Source organism: Callithrix jacchus, chromosome 4, assembly GCF_049354715.1.
Source record: "Callithrix jacchus isolate 240 chromosome 4, calJac240_pri, whole genome shotgun sequence".
NCBI lineage: Eukaryota > Metazoa > Chordata > Mammalia > Primates > Cebidae > Callithrix > Callithrix jacchus.
In genome coordinates, this window is record NC_133505.1 from 17,526,665 (window position 1) to 17,545,342 (window position 18,678).

The 18,678-nt window shown below is 42.0% G+C and overlaps 1 protein-coding gene across 27 annotated transcripts in view; it reads right to left on the minus strand.

Annotated features, from left to right (window-relative positions):
- PHACTR1 (phosphatase and actin regulator 1) overlaps window positions 1-18,678 on the minus strand; it is a 586,860-nt gene that overhangs the window by 102,855 nt on the left and 465,327 nt on the right. For 16 of the 27 annotated variants that reach the window (XM_054254802.2, XM_054254801.2, XM_054254800.2 and 13 more), the window contains one exon: window positions 7,735-7,902. In XM_054254802.2, coding sequence (XP_054110777.1) covers window positions 7,735-7,902 — 168 coding nt within the window. Of the gene's footprint in view, window positions 1-5,412; window positions 5,620-7,734; window positions 7,903-18,678 lie in introns of all 27 variants that reach the window. The other 11 variants (XM_035294894.3, XM_035294893.3, XM_078368330.1 and 8 more) reach the window with 1 other exon arrangement.

The following is an 18,678-nucleotide window of genomic DNA, read 5'->3' on the forward strand; positions in this document are numbered from 1 at the left end:
GGCACGGTGCCACAAGCCTATAATCCCAGTGCTCAGGAGGCTGAGGCAAGGGAATCACTTGAACCCGAGAGGTGGAGGTTGCAGTGAGCCGAGATCGTGCCACTGTACTCCAGACTGCGTGACAGAGTGGAAACTCTGTATCCAGAAAAAAAAAAAAAAGAGAGACATCAGAGATCTCTTTTTCTCTCCCTGTTGTGTGAGAACATAGCAAGAAGGTAGCTGTCTACAGGCCAGCAAGAGAGATGTCATGGGAAACTGAACCCGGCAGACCTTGATCTTGGACGGTCCAGCCTCCAGAACTATGAGAACTACATTTCTGTTGTGTAAGCTACCCAATGGTCTTTTTTTGTGGCAGCCCAAGCAGAATAATACAACTTATAAAAACAAAGCAGCAGATTTTCTAACTTCTTAAACAGATTAAAACATACAGAGCTAAAAGAACAAAGACAGCGGATGGTTTTTTACTATTTGAGAATAGGCTGGGCAAGGTGGCCCATTCCTGTAATCCCAGCACTTTGGGAGGCAGAGGTGGGCAGATCAGTTGAGCCCAGGAGTTCCAGACCAGCCTGGGCAACATGGTGAAATTCCATCTCTACAAAAAACACAAAAATTAGCCAGGTGTGGTGGCATGTGCTTGTAGTTCCAGCTACTCAGGAAGCTGAGGTGGGAGGATCACTTGCACTTGGGAGGTGGAGGCTGCAGTGAGCTGTGATTGCACCAATGTACTCCAGCCTGGAAGACATAGTGAGACCCTGTGTAAAAAAAAAAAAAAGAAAAGAAAAAAGGGAATCTTTGTGGAGATGGTATAAATGAATGGTTATAAATGAGGATTCTGGAGCCAAAGAAAATAGGTTCCTGCTTGTCAGTCACTTACTAGCTAAGTAACTGTGACCAAATCCTTTAATTTCTCCAAATTTCATATTCATCTGTGAAAAAGAGGTAATAACAACAGTATCACAGGGTATGTGGTAAGGTTCTCAACAAAGGCTAACTGCAATGATCATTACCCAAGTGTGAACATCCAACTGCGAAGTCCAGCTCCCATGATTATCCATCATTCAACTGGCACGCTGGGGGCACCTGCCACAGATACCTTATGCAGAAGGCATAGGTTATTCGTGCAGTGTTGAACTTCTGACTTCTGCAGTCAGATGCCATGGAGAAGCGACTAATGATGACTTAAAGAGGTAGGAGACAGTGGCTTTTGCCTTCATTACCCTTTTGGGGTCATCCATCACTCCAAGATTCCAAGAAGGATGCATTTCACTTCAGATCACATTCATTACACAACAAGCTCTGTCAGACACTGCACTTCTGGAAGCAAAGGAAACTGAGGCCCAACAATTCCTGGGCCTGTATCACATGCCACTGAATGGCTGATGCTGGGGAAGAGGTTAGATGGAAGGAGATGTTAACAAGAAAAGCAGCAAGACAGACAGGGAGAGGGACAGAACTTTTCTCCGCCTGGCTGAGGAACAGAAAAAATCTGTAAGGCAAATGCTCTCCAAATTAATTATGTTTTCCTGACAAAATGGAAGCAAATGCCCAAGTAGAGGTATTTCTGCATGACTTTCCCTGACCATGAACTTGGAAGTAGTGCCAATTCAGGCTCAGGTTTCCTCCAGCATTCTACCAGCCCATTAACCACTGTCACTTCCCATTAATCACACTCGGTGTCTTTCAGCTGTCCTGTGCTTCCCTTCAAACATGTAAGCAGAGCAGCAGACACTGAGAACAGATGAAAACTCATGAGTCTCAATTTAAAGTACTAGAATTCTTAGTTTATTAATTCCTTCTGACATGGCCCAGATGTCTGCAGAGCAATTAGTAACAGAACAGGGTTAATGTAGCTACCTCATGCTGATGCAGATTCATTATGACTGATTGCTCACTTATGAAAATAAGCAAGTCTAATTGAGTTTAAGCCCAAAAGGACAGTACTAGACTTGCAGTCCACAGACTTCTCTACCTGTCTTGCTTTATCATGTTTAAGAGGTTACCACGTACTACATAGTAAGGATATTAGCTTTCTGTGTGTTTTTATTCATTTGATCCTAGCTGCATAGGGGTTAGGCATACAGATAATAGAGTGTACTCTATCAGGAAAGGACCAGGGAAGCCAGAGAGATGGGGCCAGTTGAGATACCTTTGGTTTCTTACATGTAAAGAACCCTGTGGATACCAGGCCACCTGAACTCCTGGGCTCACAAATGAAACTCAAGTTTGCCTCCATTAATTAGAAAACTAGATAAATCAGAGGGTGTCATTAGTTAAGAAATTCTGGCCTGGCATGGTGGCTCATACCTGCAATCCCAGCACTCTGGGAGGCTGAGGCAGGTGGATCACAAGTTCAGGAGTTCAAGACAAGCCTGGCCAATATGATAAAACTCCATCTCTACTAAAAATACAAAAAAAATTAGCCGGGCATGGTGGCAGGTGCCTGTAGTCCCAGCTACTTGGAAGGCTGAGGCAGGAGAATTGCTTGAACCCAGGAGGCAGAGGTTGCAGTGAGCTGAGATCGCACTACTGCACTCTAGCCTGGGTGACAGAGTGAGACTGTCTCAAAAAAAAAAAAAAAATTCTGTTGACTCTTTTTCCAGTGTCATATCCACTGGTCTGCTCTCTTTCTTCCCACTGACATCAGTCGGATGCTTGTTAGCTCATATTTCAATGACTGGAGAAGCCTCTTCAATGGTCTCCCTGGCTCAGGTCAGTCCATTTAACTGATCTGACTTTGAAGTATGTGGCCTAGAGCTGGCCTCAGTGGTGGCTTCTCCGAGAAGCCTTCAACCTGCTCCTCTTTCTGCTCATTCTACATGGTCATCCAAGAAGATCTCTTAAAGGCTAGTTTTCATCACATCAATCCTCTGCTCAAAAACCTCCAAAGCCTTTTCACTGCCTAGGGAATAAAATCGAAATCTTTTTATGCCTTTACCTAGTGAGTTCTGTCTCTCAGTATACCTCAGAACGAAGCTTCCACCCCTGTTCAGCCAACTTTTCAATGACCCAAAATGTTGCCACCTCTGAGGCTTTGTCTAGGGTCTTCTTTCCTGGAATACTCTTCCTTCCTCTATAAATGTCCTTCATGCTTGAAAAGTCAGTTCAAGCTTCAGCCTTCTCCTATAACCTCTTTATCAGACTTCACTGAACTTCAAGTGTTACTGCTAACAATAGTTACGTTAGTACTTTCTCTCTCTCTCTCTCTACACTTGTGTTCATTAAACCAGGGGTCCCCAACCCCCAGGGCCATGAACTTGTACTGGTCCATGTCCTATTAGGAACTGGGCTGCACAGCAGGTGAGTGGCAGGTGAAGCTTCATTTGTATTGACAGCAGCTCCCCACTGTTCACATTACCACCTAAGCTCCACCTCCTGTCAGATCAGCAGGAGCATTTGATTCTCAGAGGAGCAGGAACCCTAATGTGAAATGTGCCTGCGAGGGATCCTAGTTGTGCATTCCTTATGAAAATCTACAGCCTGATGATCTGTCACTGTCTCCCATCACCCTTAGATGGGGCTGCCTAGTCACAGAAAAACAAGCTCAGGGCTCCCACGGATTCTACATTATGGTGAGTTGTATAATGATTTCATTATGTATTACAATGTAATAATAATAGAAATCAAGTGCACAATAAATGTAATGCACTTGAATCACCCCGAAATCATCTCCCCCGCCCCACCTCCAGTCCACGGAAAAATGGTCTTCCAACAAAACTGGTCCTTGGTGCCAAAAAGGTTGGGGACAGCTGCATGAAACTCTTACATATTCCTATCTACTCTGATACTTAGGACAGTATTCTGCCTATTGTAGATGTGTTGAATAAATATGTATTACATGTAAGGGTTTATTTTGTACAATGTTGAATCCTTCTTAAGGGAAATTTGACATCAAATCCTTTAGGGTGCATAATCTTTGACTCAACAGTTCTAATTTTAGAAATCGATTAGAGAAAACGTAGAGATGCTTATGAATATACGTGTAGGCTGTTGCCGTTGTTTGCTGTTGTGATTTAACAATAAGAAAGCAGGGGAAAAACCTTAAGGGGTCAGTTAAGTAAACCCTGATCCATGTCAAGCAGCTAAGAAAATCACGTCGCAGAATACTAACATGAGAATCAGTTTACAACATATCACCAAATGCAAAAAGCAGGTGGTAAAACAGTATGTACAGCAACATTCAATTTTTATTCAATAGACAGACAGATGGACAGTGGAGATCACCTAGGAGGAGGCTTATGGGGCTTTTTCTCCTTGGTGGTTTTCTGTGAATTTCAATTTTTGGACACCAAACTCAAGTGTTATTAATGTGTTACATGGTTCCGTTAGATGGGAATTTGCTCTTTCAAACCATACACATCAACAGAGCAGTTTGACATGAGCGCATGCCTAAGACGAACTCTACTAGAACTTGGTATCATGTGGAAGACAGCCTGCTATGGAAACAACATTAGCTGAACTTGGAGTTGAGAAACACTGCATCGATTGTGCCTCTACTACACAATTCCGGTCAGCCCTGGAAGTCACTTGTTTTTCTTGAACCTCAGTGTTTCTCCTATGAGATAGGTAAATATTTTCCCCTAATTCCACCACCATTACATGTTACAAAATGTTAGAGTGATGACTTAAGTATTATTTGTCAAAATACTGAACACTTTTTAAAAATGCAGCTGATCAGCATCAGGTGAAACTGTCATCAACGTTGGAGAAATGACCCTCTGAAATCTTTTAAGCTCTGATTACACCACAGCCTTGAATCACAAAGTGGTGTCTACTTCCTGGGCCAAAGTGCAGTGAAGTACAATTTCACTGAGTGCCAATTTAATACCTGTGGATACATTCATTAAGTAACACTTCAAGAACACTGCAGAGTATGTGCGCAATCATTTTAGGACAACATTACTAAGTTTCCTCTTCTTTTAAAAGTTTTTACCACATAATTTGCAGATTGCCTTGTTTTTCCTAAGAGAACAGACAGCACTGGCATGAATTTTAATAGGAGAAATACACTGGGCTTCAGATCAATAACAAAGACAAAAAACGTAAAGCCTTGACAGACTCATGAAGAAGGCACTATTCTTTATCTTCGCAAAAATGTTGACATTGAATCTACTTCACTAGGTGAGCAAACAGTCTTGAATTAGTCACTTAAATACAATGCACATATTTACAGATACACATGACTGAGCGCTCTTGGCATATGGCTGGTACGTGGATATCAAACGCGGCTTGACACGAAAACACACACCCTGGTCATGACTGCAGATAGCAAGACACACACAGAAACACCTAAACAGCCCACAGGGCAACTTCCCCCGAGAGCTGCATTCAGGTCTCAGATAAAAGAACAAAAGAAATAGAAAATCCCTTGAAGGGAAGGAGGGACTGCGTGCCCCAGAAGATGTCTGCACTCACCTGTTAAGTGGTTGGCAATCCTGGTAGTGGGTTTGGGAGGCAGGGCCGGGGGCTGCTTGAGAAGGGGCAGCTGCTTCACTGGGGTCTCTTCATGGTCTCCAGGGAAAGCAGCAGGTTTTTTGGGGGGCAGGAGCAGGACTGGTTTGGCTGAAGGATCTTGGGACAGGAGGACTCCAGACTCACTGGCAGAGGGACTCTCTTCAGACACTGAGGGGACAACCACATGATACACAGGAGACATTACACAAACGCAGTGCAGGCACGGCCAGCGGGGAACACAGGACAGGGACTCGGGCTAGCAACACAGCAGAGCACCGATGCTTCAGGCCACCACGCATGTGTGGAGAGCTACAGCGAGGACACCAGAAATCCAGTGAAGCAGGAGGGACAGAGAGAGGAGGCAGAGGAAGAGAGAGGGTGGAGGCAGGAGGAACAACAGGGAGAAAGAGGAGGAGGGCGTTTTCTCCAAACCATCAAAAACTTGACCATTTCAGACTCAGCACTGGTCATACAAACCCTATGCATGCTCTCAGATGTGACTGATGGGGCACAGCAGGAATCACCAGGGTGGCCGGTGCAGAAGGTCAGGGTGCAGAGCCCCTCTAAACTGAACAAGAACCGAATGCCAGCACCCATGCTGGGGCCTGCTTGCCCTCTGATGAGGGGCAAGAGGGAGTGGATTCCAAAGAGTGGACGGGCTCAGTTTTGTCCACTGGGTCCGCTCTGTCTCTGCTCTCAGATCTGTGACACCGGGTACAGATGACAGGCTGGAATGATTACACCACACAGGCTGCGCCCTGGGGCCCTGTACAGCTGCTTCTCCAGGTTCCAGAGTGCCTGGCACTGAACAGCAGCCTCCCAGCCCAAACTCTGTGATTTTAGCAACAGCGCCCTGCCCCTGCCAGCTCCTGTAAACCTTGACGGGGCAAAGGATGCTTTAAGTCAACCTTTCAATCTTTCATTCTTCCCCTTGCCTCTCTCTTCTTGCTCACCACAACTATAGTTTTCTTGTATCAATTCCTCCATTTCTCTTTGCACTGCATTGGACCCATCTTTTCCTTCCCTTCATGGGGGAACCCCCTGACTGGCTTTCATAAAGTGCTGTCACTGGGTTGTGGCACACACCTTTTTACCATGCCAGTAGCTTGGCTGATGACAGACTGAAAATCTGTGATTCTGCTGGAATGACAGAGTTTTACTATAACAATCAAATCTAGCTGACTTCAATGTCACAAGGAAGGCTGGATTCTTTTACAAAATGCACTGCTTTTATTAGGAAATGCTCCCTGGGGTGGGAGGCTGTAACTTCACTATGTCTCCTCTAACCTCCCGCCACTGCACCAGTGAGAAAGCCTATAAGTGACTCCTCTCCTCGCCTTCCCCCGCACCTTCTTCCTCCCTGATCAGGTGTTCTGTGCAGCACCAAAGCCCTGCAGAGAATCCTCATGAGCACTACACTCTCCTGTCTTAGGGACACTATTACAAGCAGTGTGGGACATATAATGGAGTAATGACTCACCAGGTCCCACAGCAAAGCATGGGAATTAACCCTGTGAAACCCCATCCCCACAACCTCCCACGTGACCACCTGCGGATGTGGATTTTGCACATGATGGGGAGAAAGGCCTCTCTACCTATACCCTGGATATCGCAAGAGGTTCCTCTCTCAGACTCATCTGGCCACAAGTACCACTGCTCACTAGCTGTCAGGAAGGACTCATTTTGGAACAAATAGGATCACTCTTCAAACCTGCTGAGAGAATGAGTATTGGCCACTCAGCCACTTTTGGACCAAAGAAGGAGATGACAGTCAGATGGCATCAAAAATCAGCTATTGGCAGGATACAATTCAATCAGTAAACTGTATAAAATTTAATTGACAATTAAATTGATTGACTGTATCCAATAAATGGACACAACCATTAACTGGTATATTGGAACTAAGACTAAAGGGCCTTTCAAACGGACAAATTCGCTGGGTGTCATATAGAAATTTAGGATTCCTCAGCTTTACCTTAACAGAGATGATTGCTAAAAAACAAAATAATGATATTTTAAATCAGTAATGTTACAAAAATAAGCCACATCTTCTTAAAAGAGATTAAGGTAATCAAGAGTTTTTTTAAACACGGTAGAATCATGAGTGTAAATATTTTCCACTTTTAAAAGTACTCATTATGTACCAAAAACTAAGCTGTTTTATCTAAGTTTCCAGCTCCTTATGCTCAGGATAGTCCAAAATAGAACTCCAAGTCCAGCCACGTCAAAGATCCCTGGTGCCACCGTCTGGGACTTGCCCTAAAATCCTACCAAGGGCATTACCTGGCCCATCCATGATGTCTGAAGGTTGGAGCACCTCATACGAGCAGGGGTCCCTGGGCATGGGGACTGGCTCCATTTCGGACAGGGCAGGCAGAGACAGCTGGCTGGAGCTCAGGGACTGCCCATTTTCCAGGGAGTCCTCTTCATTGGATATGGAGAGTTCCCCATCTGTCAAGAGAGAAAAGGAGATTGCAGAGTTAGACAATGTCTGCCTTCCAAGAAAGAGGCACTGACTGCCTGCTAACTGAGCCTAGCTGCTGCTGAACAACCTTTATCAAGGTCAGTCTCTAAAACCAACATCTGTTCTTTTTAAGACATTTATTTGATCTATAGAGATATGTTGTCTACTCCTCAGGGCAACAATTTCCAATGATCATCAGCATTTTGCCTGTTTTATCTCTGTCTTTCTAATCCAATCCATCACATTTCTATGTATTTTTTAAAATAAAAAGCAAATTAAAATTATTTTTGTCTCATAATTTCTAAAAACTTGGAAAAAACACTCAGCAGGCCTCAGAGATTGGAAGACCAGGATCGGGAATTCCTACTTTAGGGAGCAAAGGGCTTCATGTCACTCAACAGGCACCAAGGTCCTAGAAAAAACTCATCCCATCTTCTGTTTGCCTCCGCCCTTGGCCAATTTCTCTACTTGGATAAAGGATTAGGATGGCTCGCATCTGCACCTAGTAGGCTGCAGCCACCCAGGCATGTTGGGAAGTGCCAGAATTCTCCCAGTGCCGACCACCAATCATACTTCGTCCTGTAGACTTTGATGTTGCTTAAAGCTCAGCAAAACAAGGCCCACGGTGCAGGATCAAAGGCTCCCATACAATGGCCATTTGTCAAATCAAAATTCCCCCAGGGTGATTTCATCCTAGCCCAGGGGAGTCTTAGATAACTAGACATTAAAGTCAAATTAATTTTTAAAGAGGACCGAAAGCTGTTCCAGCGAGATGAAGAAACATCAGATGAAAGACTAAGTTCTGCGAGTCAGAAACACAGAAACCAGCAGAGCAATTACCTGACTTAAAACCAGGAGCAAGATGATGACGTGCAGAAAAGAAACAGGGAAGTGACTCCAAGGTGATTCTGGGATAAATAATCCTTTCCTTTTGCTATGTTCCGTCTCTAGTTTAATTTTAAGTACCAGTAATGTATGGTGGCACAGAATCCCTCCATGACCCACCCCCTATTAGAGTCGGTCCAGTGAGTATCTGTTCAACAGAGTAATCAACAAACCAACAGGCCTGAAATAGCATATGATTCAAGGACATATGGTGTTTGACCTGAATCTTCTATAAGCACAGAAAAAATATAATGAATGCAAAAAAAAAAATTCCTCTGAAGCAGACAGTGAAAAGCACCAGCATTTGAAGAGTGTGTGTTTTTATTAATTCAGCTTGATTATATGCCCAAAATGGTAGTAAAAGTTATGATGATGATCAACAATATGATGATTGATTACTCATCAGTGAGAAAGCAAAAGCAGTGCAGACTGTAAGCCCACACAATGGAAATCATACAGATGAACTGGGAGTCTTTGGGATGGGAAGGGCTGAGTGTCAGTACGTCGCCATCCGATCATGGATGCTCCCCAGTCCTCTTAACATGCCTTTATTTAGCGTGTTCAAACAGATGCCATGGGAAGTATCTCTGCTTCAGTTTCCCAGTTGGTGGAATAATGATGCAGCTGCCATTCAGTCTAACGCATCTCTAGGAAACCACTTTGATTCTTGATGTTCCAAGTACAATAAAATTTCTGGACGAGACAACCAGAGGGGATGGAGGTCTCTGGGTTCTTGCCAAATTCTGGCGCTTTGGGGGAAGGATGCAATCGAAAGATTTCCATAGATTTTAACAGTTAAAAGTATCATAGAAGCAACACTAGAAAAAAGAGATGCAACTGCAGTTGGATTACTCTAGACTCTCTTCATGAATTCTGGGCTTTGCTGGTTAACACAGAAGCAATATGGCTCGCTCCTCCTGGGACATATTAACTCTTGAAAAATTGAGCTCTCTATAGACTAAAAGTAACATTGCTAAATCACAAAGGCTAAAACCACTTTGAAGAGGAAATAATCTTGGGGATTCCATTGTTACAATTGCTAAATATACACTGACTTGGAAAAAGTAAAAACAGGAGAAGAAGGTATAAAATACTGATCATATCACCACCCTAACCTAACAGAAGCAGTTTCCTCTTTTGGCACACATTTTTCAAGACTGTGATACTGCTGTGCGCCAAATTTTGTGTCTTGCTTCCCCCATACTATTATAAGCATTGTAATTTGCATAACTATCATCTTAATGATTATATCGGATAACTATATGTCGATATTTACTTGGCTATCTCCCATTTGGTTGGTCACAAAGGGACAGGTTTATGCTATTATGAAAAAAATGTAATGAGGACCATCATCCTGCATGCAATTTTTCTGCAATTAGAATTATCCCCCTTTAGGATAAATCCTAGTAATGAAATTTTCATGTATTAATATTCCAAAGTCTAGTGACACATATGTGGATCTTGCAAAATTGTTTTATTAAAAGGTTTTCCAATTTACACAATTGGAAGAAAGATACAGACCATACACATATCTTAGCTTTTGGCAATTTCTTCAACATTAATACTGAAAACCATGTTTTGTCTGTCTGTCTATATCTACCTACCTATCTAGCAACCATCCATCCATATATGTATATACATATCTAGCAGAAAGAAATGAAAAACATTTGATAAGTATGAATTATTAATATCATTTATGACCAAGAGGGATAGCAACAAAAGTAAAAACTATTTGACTTGGATTCATATAAGGATTGAATAATACTGCCACTTTTAAATAATATTTTAAATTTTTTATTATGTTTTCAAACACACACACGCATGCACGTGGAACATTAATGTAACGGGCTGTATACAACCATTACTACAAGTGTAATTACTACAAGTGTCCCAGCTACTTGAAAGGCTGAGGCAGAAGAATTGCTTGAACCTGGGAGGCGGAGGTTGCAGTGAGCCAAGATCATGCCACTGGACTCCAGCCTGGGTGACAGAGTGACACTCCATCTCAAAAACAAAACACAAACAAAAACAAAGTACCATGTTTAAAATACATCTCTAGTGGGATAAGAAATCCTCATTTAATAAACAACCATTGAATAAAATTTGCTTTATATCTATATATTGAACAAATATGGTAATACATTTCATGCAAATCCAAAATTTAAAAAAAACTTTAAAATTAGAATAAAGTAGGAAAAATAGAACAGAAACAAATATATATTTATTTATTCAGGTCATTCAAGAGGGAAGCCAGATGGATAGTTCTGACTTCCTCATAAAACTTTCTGATTTTTAATTTGCAAAAGGAAATGCTGTACACCAAAGAGAATAACAAAAGCAGCACAATGGGAACACATGTGCTACACAGAACTAATAAAAGAACAAACTCTTCCAAGGAGGAAGAGTATTTGTTCTGGTAAATAAAAAAATCAAGTCCCAGGTGCCACTTGTAAAACACATAACCTTGCTAGGAATTAGAGAAATGCAATTGAAATGACCACATGAGTGATGTGGAGGCATGAAATGTGTTTGAAATAATTTCAAGTACAAAAGCCAGAATGGAGGACAGTATGCACATGTGGATTACAATGACACTCAAATGAAATATGCATGCAGGTCGGCAAAGCTCTGAAGTGAATCCGGCATGACATAGAACTTAATGATCCTTTGCTTTTTTCCCCCCTGCAAGATGCTTACATTTATTTAAAAAAATACAAAAGGCAGCCGGAGCAATCAGGCAAGAAAAAGAAATAAAGGGTATTCAAATAGGAAAGGAGGAAGTCAAATTGTCTCTAATTGCAGACAACATGATTGTATATCTAGAAGACCCCATCATCTCAGTTCAAAATCTCCTGAAACTGATAAGCAACTTCAGCAAAGTCTCAAGATACAAAATCGATGTGCAAAAATCACAAGCATTCCTATACACCAATAACAGAAGATACAAAATCAATGTGCAAAAATCACAAGCATTCCTATACACCAATAACAGACTTAAAGAGAGCCACATCAAGAACGAACTGCCATTCACAACTGCTACAAAGAGAGTAAAATACCTAGGAACACAACTAACAAGGAATGTAAAGGACCTCTTCAAGGAGAACTACAAGCCACTGCTCAACGAAATAAGAGAGGACACAAACAGATGGAGAAACATTCCATGTTCATGGTTAGGAAGAATGAATATCGTGAAAATGGCCATACTGCCCAAAGTAATTTACAGATTCAACGCTATCCCCACCAAGATACCAATGACCTTCTTCACAAAACTGGAAAAAGCACCTTCAATTTCATATGGAACCAAAAGAGAGCCTGGATAGCCTAAGCAAAAAGAACAAAGCAGGAGGCATCATACTACCTGACTTCAAACTACGACAAGGCTACAGTAATCAAAACAGCATGTTACTGGTACCAAAACAGAGATATAGACCAATGGAACAGAATGAGGCCTCAGAGGCAATGCCACACATCTACAACCATCCGATCTTTGACAAACCTGACAAAAACAAGCAATAGGGAAAGGATTCCCTGTTTAATAAATGGTGTTGGGAAAACTGGCTAGCCATGTGCAGAAAGCAGAAACTGGACCCCTTCCTGACACCTTACACTAAAATTAACTCCAGATGGATTAAAGACTTAAACATAACACCATAAAAACCCTAGAAGAAAATCTAGGCAAAACCATTCAGGACATAGGTGTAGGCAAGGACTTCATGACCAAAACACCAAAAGCATTCGCAACAAAACCCTAAATCGACACATGGGACCTATTCAAACTCCACAGCTTCTGCACAGCAAAAGAAACAGTCATTAGAGTGAATCAGCAACCAACAGAATGGGAAAAAATTTTTGCAGTCTACCTATCTGACAAAGGGCTGATATTCAGAATTTATGAAGAACTAAAACAGATTTACAAGAAGAAAAAAACAAAGAAACCCATTCAAAAGTGGGTGAAGGATATGAACGGACACTTTACAAAAGAAGACATTTATGTGACCTACAAACATGAAGAAATGTTCATCATCACAGGTCATTAGAGAAATGCAAATCAAAACCACATTGAGATACCATCTCATGCCAGTTAGAATGGTGATCATTAAAAAATCCGGAGACAACAGATGCTGGAGAGGATGTGGAGAAATAGGAACACTTTCACACTGTTGGTGGGAGTGTAAATTAGTTCAACCATTGTGGAAGACAGTGTGGCGATTCCTCAAGGATCTAGAAATTCCCTTTGACCCAGCAATCCCATTACTGGGTATATACCCAAAGGATTATAAATTGTTCTACTATAAGGACACATGCACATGAATGTTCATTGCAGCACTGTTTACAATAGCAAAGACCTGGAACAATGCAAATGCCCATCGATGATAGACTGGACAGGGAAAATGTGGCACATACACACCATGGAATGTTATGCAGCCATCAAAAACGATGAGTTTGTTTCCTTCATAGGGACATGGATGAACTTGGAAACCATCATCCTCAGCAAACTGACACAAGAACAGAGAATCAAACACCACATGTTCTCACTCATAGGCAGGTGTTGAACAATGAGAACACATGGACACAGAGAGGGGAGCATCACACACTGGGGTCTGTTGAGGGTAAACAGGGGAGGGACAGCAGGGGGTGGGGAGTTGGGGAGAGATAGCATGGGGAGAAATGCCAGATATAGGTGAAGGGGAGGAAGGCAGCAAATCACGCTGCCATGTGTGTACCTATGCAACAATCTTGCATGTTCTTCACATGTACCCCAAAACCTAAAATGCAATTAAAAAAAAATAAGAAAAAAATACAAAAGGCTGGGTGTGGTGGCTTACACCTGTAATCCCAGCACTTTGGGAGGGTGAGGTGGGTGGATCACTTGAGGTCAGGAGTTCAAGACCAGTCTGGCCAACATGGTAAAACCCTGTCTCTACTAATAATACAAAAATTAGCTGGTCATGGTGGTGTACACCTGTAATCCAAGCTACTCCAGGGGCTGAGGCAGGAGAATTGCTTCAACCCAGGAGGCAGAGATTGCAGTGAGCTGAGATCAAACCACTGCACTCCAGCCTGGGCAACAAGGGCAAAACTCCATCTCAAAAAAAAAAAAAGAAAAATACAAAAAAATTGCATGTTGTCATGTTACATCAAAACAATAATAGTTTGGTTAAAGGTGAAACCCAATCCTCATTCCTCCGGTTTCTACGTGGAGACATTTTCCCCAGGGCTCCTGATGCTTGCCGACCCTCTTGCCCCTCTCCACTGCTACCTCATTGCTGGGGTACAAGCACTGGCCCTTGTGTCTCCACTGGGGGAGGCCATCCATCCTTTCCCTCCTGCCCTGAACCTGTGTTGATTCCAGACTCAGACTTTCCCACTTGTTGGGCTGATTCAAGGTCAAGGCTGGGGTAGGAGAATGATGAGGCCCCTCAATGACTTCCTCCAGCCCAGCTTTTGCCAGTAATCAAGGAGATCCCCTACTTTGATCTCCCATTTATCTTATTTCTCACATGGTTTAGAAACTCAGAGACAAGAAGAGTGCTAATAGAGGGCCCCTCAAATCCTTAACAATCTGGAGACTCAAGGGAAGAGAATGCTTTTTCTACCTCAGGTAAAAATTGAAGGAGGCATTGATAGGTGATGGAAAGGATGCTGTTAGAAACCACGCTCTCCTGAGGCCTGTGGCTCAGTTAACAGAGGTGTGCTGGTGAATGCCTCTAATTTATTCTCAGAGAGACAGATGGGCTAAAATGTAGCTGTAGTGGAGAGAAGCCCTGACTCCGAGCACAGGGTGAGCCCCGTTTTATCATCCTTGCCATCACTAGCTCACAACAAGCCACTTAACTTCTGGGGACCTTAGTGTCTGTCCCTTGAAAAGAAAAGGATTGTGTTAGATGATGCCTGACTTCCTTGCAGATCAAAGTATTTTCTGCATGAGGGCTGGAAGAGATGAGAAAAAGTGCCGCCACCAAAACTTACAAATGATCCTAAAATATCAGATGAGCTAACATAGCAAAACATTTTATATTCAGGTTTTCTTTTTCTTGTCTGACTTACTGTTTAGACCTAGAAAGTAAATGAATGAGGCTGGGCGCAGTGGCTCATGCCTGTAATCCCAGCACTTTGGAAGGCTGAGACGGGTGGATCACGAGGTCAAGAGATCGAGATCAGCCTGGTCAACATGGTGAAACCCCGTCTCCACTAAAAATACAAAAAATTAGCTGGGCATGGTGGTGTGTGCCTGTAATCCCAGCTACTCAGGAGGCTGAGGCAGGAGAATTGCCCGAACCCAGGCGGCGGAGGTTGCGGTGAGCTGAGATCGCGCCATTGTACTCCAGCCTGGGTAACAAGAGCGAAACTCCGTCTCAAAAAAAAAAAAAAAAAAAAAGAAAGTAAATGAATGAATTTCTGCTATTCTTGGCTAAAGTTTTATATTCTTATTTTTTTAAAAAAAACTTGTAAGTAAAGTTTTCATATAGATTTACAATTTGTGCTCTGCACAAAAAGCCTCCTTATACAGTAGAGAGACAGGGAGGAAGTAATAAAAGGAGAAAGAAACATTTCTGGAGCATCTTTGGTGTCCAGCATTATGTTGGACTTTTTATATGTGATAGTAATAACAACGACCTCTGAAACAGTATTTCAGAGAGCTTACTACGTGCCAGGCTGTGTTCATTGCATCCATCCATCCATCCATCCATCCTATGAAGTTAGTACCCAAAATTACCCTCATTGTCGAGAGAAAAGCGAACATTAAAAAGTTTAATAACTTGTGTGAAGTCCCTAGCGCAGTAGATGCTGAGCTAGTACTATATGGTGAGAGAGAGAGAGAGAGAGAGAGAGAGAGAGAGAGAGAGAGAGAAATTTTAAATGAAATTTAAAATGTGATTTCATTTAAAATAACTTATTTGGAAATTTCAATTCCCTAACAATTGCAAGAACAATATAGAATCCTTTATAAGACATGTAGTTGTCATTGACAAAACTCAAACTCTATTATTAGTCCTTGTAGCAGAAAATAAACATCATGAAATCACGGCTACATTTATGCTTCCATTGTAAAGAAAAATTATGTAAGTAAAGTGCCATGCAACAATTTTAGACTAAAAATGATGAGAAGAATTGGCCACCCTGCATCTTTGTTGGTAATGCAAATGTGTTGAATTTACACATGCATGCTTGCAAAAATTCAAACGCATTTTAATTTACTAATAATCACCAACTAAAGCAACATAAAAAAGTTGAGCCACCCTATGTTAAAGCAAGTAGTTATCCTTGTGAAGACACAGAAAAGGAGTCTAATGCACGCATTTGCTAATTGCCTTTTCCCCCTGAGACAGGAGCGGCTATTCTGCATGTTCTGTGTTCCCATTGTAGCTTCCCAGGCATGCCCTTTGTGCATCTCAAACAGAGACTAAGGTGCTTCCCACACAAGTGTCATTCTGGTGGGAGTGGTTCTAACATTAGTGAGGCTGAAATAGAGACTTCGTCTTACGCATTTTTTTTGACACTGATACATGTTTTCTATATGAATAGAAAAAAAAAATCCACTCATTAAGGGGGCATAGGCATTCTTTTGTATCCCAGAGAGGTGTCGTTTTAGCAACAAGATGTAGAGCTTTGAAAACGCTTCTGTTAATCCCAACAACTTTTAAATCACTGCAATCGAAGCTGCTAGTTGCCCTCATAGTAAAATGAGGTACTGCGTAACAGTTAACCAAGTCATAATTTATCTAAGGATTTCACTGATGGATTAAAAGCTCTAAGCCTAAGAAGCTGGAAATGTTTCTGTGGCATTTATCTCTGTTGGAGATATTTTCTCCAGTTTGCCTAAGACTTTTAAACATAGAGCATAGAAAGCAATACATTTCTTTTCTTTTTTTTTTTTTGTTGAGACGGAGTTTCGTTCTTGTTGCCCAGGCTGGAGTGCAATGGCATAGTCTTGGCTCACCGCAACTTCTGCCTCCTGCATTCAAGAGATTCTTCCGCCTCGGCCTCCCCGGTAGCTAGGATTACAGTCATGCGCCACCACACCCAGATAATTTTGTATTTTTAGTAGAGATAGGGTTTCTCCATGTTGGTCAGGCTGGTCTCGAACTCCTGACCTCAGGTGATCCACCCGCCTCAGCCTCTCAAAGTGCTGGGATGACAGGCATGAGCCACTGCACCCGGCCAAAGCAATATCCTTATTAAATGTTGCCTGTTTACTAATGAGTGTTACTATCATTTGATGCTTGGGCATTTAAAAGACTTGATAGTCTTACTTGGAAAAATAAAAAAAAACAAAACAAAACAAAAAACTAAGGTGGTACAAAAGGAATTGTGATTTTTTCATTACTTTTAATTAAAGCTGCAATTACAACATTTGCACCAACCAAATACATTCGTTCCTTGGCACATTTTCCAAGTGAGGAAAATTCATTTCATTTGTGTGTGTGTTTAAAAGTCTCTGTGTACTGTCAGGATTTGAGGCAGACACTGTCGGGGTCCAGAGGGCCAGGGAACCTATATTTTCAGAATCCAGAAGTCAGAGATTTCCAGTTTTTACCCCAACCTGCAGCCAAACGTCTTTGGATTATTCTGACCAGTATATAAGCAAGAGCAATCTTCTTTGTGACTCACAAATCCTTCTAAATCCAATTACCTTGAAAATCTGTGCGAAATTTATTTTCATTCTCAGTATTTAATTGATTCTGTGTTACTCAGAGTGGATATTTTCACACATGGAATGAAATGGTACATGTTTTTGTGCTCAAAGAATCATCTTGCTTTTTGTTATTGTGGTTTTTGTTCTGAGTTTAATATTCTATTTTAATTTTAATAGGCTTTTCCTTCTTGCTGAGAAGCCTTTGCCTAAAACATTAAATAGATGAGATGCAATGACTTTCCATCATAAGAGTGGCAAAGATATTGACCCTGGATAGCTTGTTTCAGCTGCACTTCCCTGGAGCTATTTCCTGTTGAATTTATTAGTTTGTGCTGCCTCTGACTGCACCTCATGGTCAGTAAACCATGGCTCATGTGGAATCTGGGCTGCTTCCCCTGCCTTCAGCCTTCTGATAACCTGAGCACCTCACTGCATGGAATTGTGCGGTTCCTGTCTCCTGGGTATGGTTATGCCTCTTCAGCAGTCTGCACACCCGTGCATTGGTTCTTAGATGACACATCCTCATGAACTATAAGGGCTCTGACCACTATTTCCAAACCATGACTCTGGCTCCAAGGTTTGTAGCTGCAAGAGGAGTTACCATCTCGCTATTCCTGGGCATTTTGATATAAAAAATGCAACTGGGGCAGAGATTGAATATCTAATGAACAAAATGTCACAGTTTCCCTCCTACGCAACATGATAGTCTGAATCTCACAGAATCAACCATGGTGCAAGGGGCCTCTTTCAACATTAATACAGTAGCCTGGCTGAGCCTAGCATTCATGATTTTAGAAAAGGCTAGAGTTAATCAAAACCGCATTGAGATACCATCTCATGCCAGTTAGGATGGCCATCATTAAAAAATCTGGAGACAACAGATGCTGGAGAGGATGTGGAGAAATAGGAACACTCTTACACAGTTGGTGGGAGGGTAAATTAGTTCAATCATTGCAGAAGACAGTGTGGCAATTTCTCTAGGATCTAGAAATAGAAATTCCATTTGACCCAGCAATCCCACTACTGGGTATATACTCAAAGAACTATAAATAGTTCTACTATAAAGACACATGCACACTATGTTCATTGCAGCCCTGTGTACAATAGCAAAGACCTGGAACCAACCCAAATGCCCATCAACGATAGACTGGACAAAGAAAATGTGGTACATATATACCATGGAATACTATGCAGCCATAAAGAATGATGAGTTTGTGTCCTTTGTAGGGACTTGGATGAA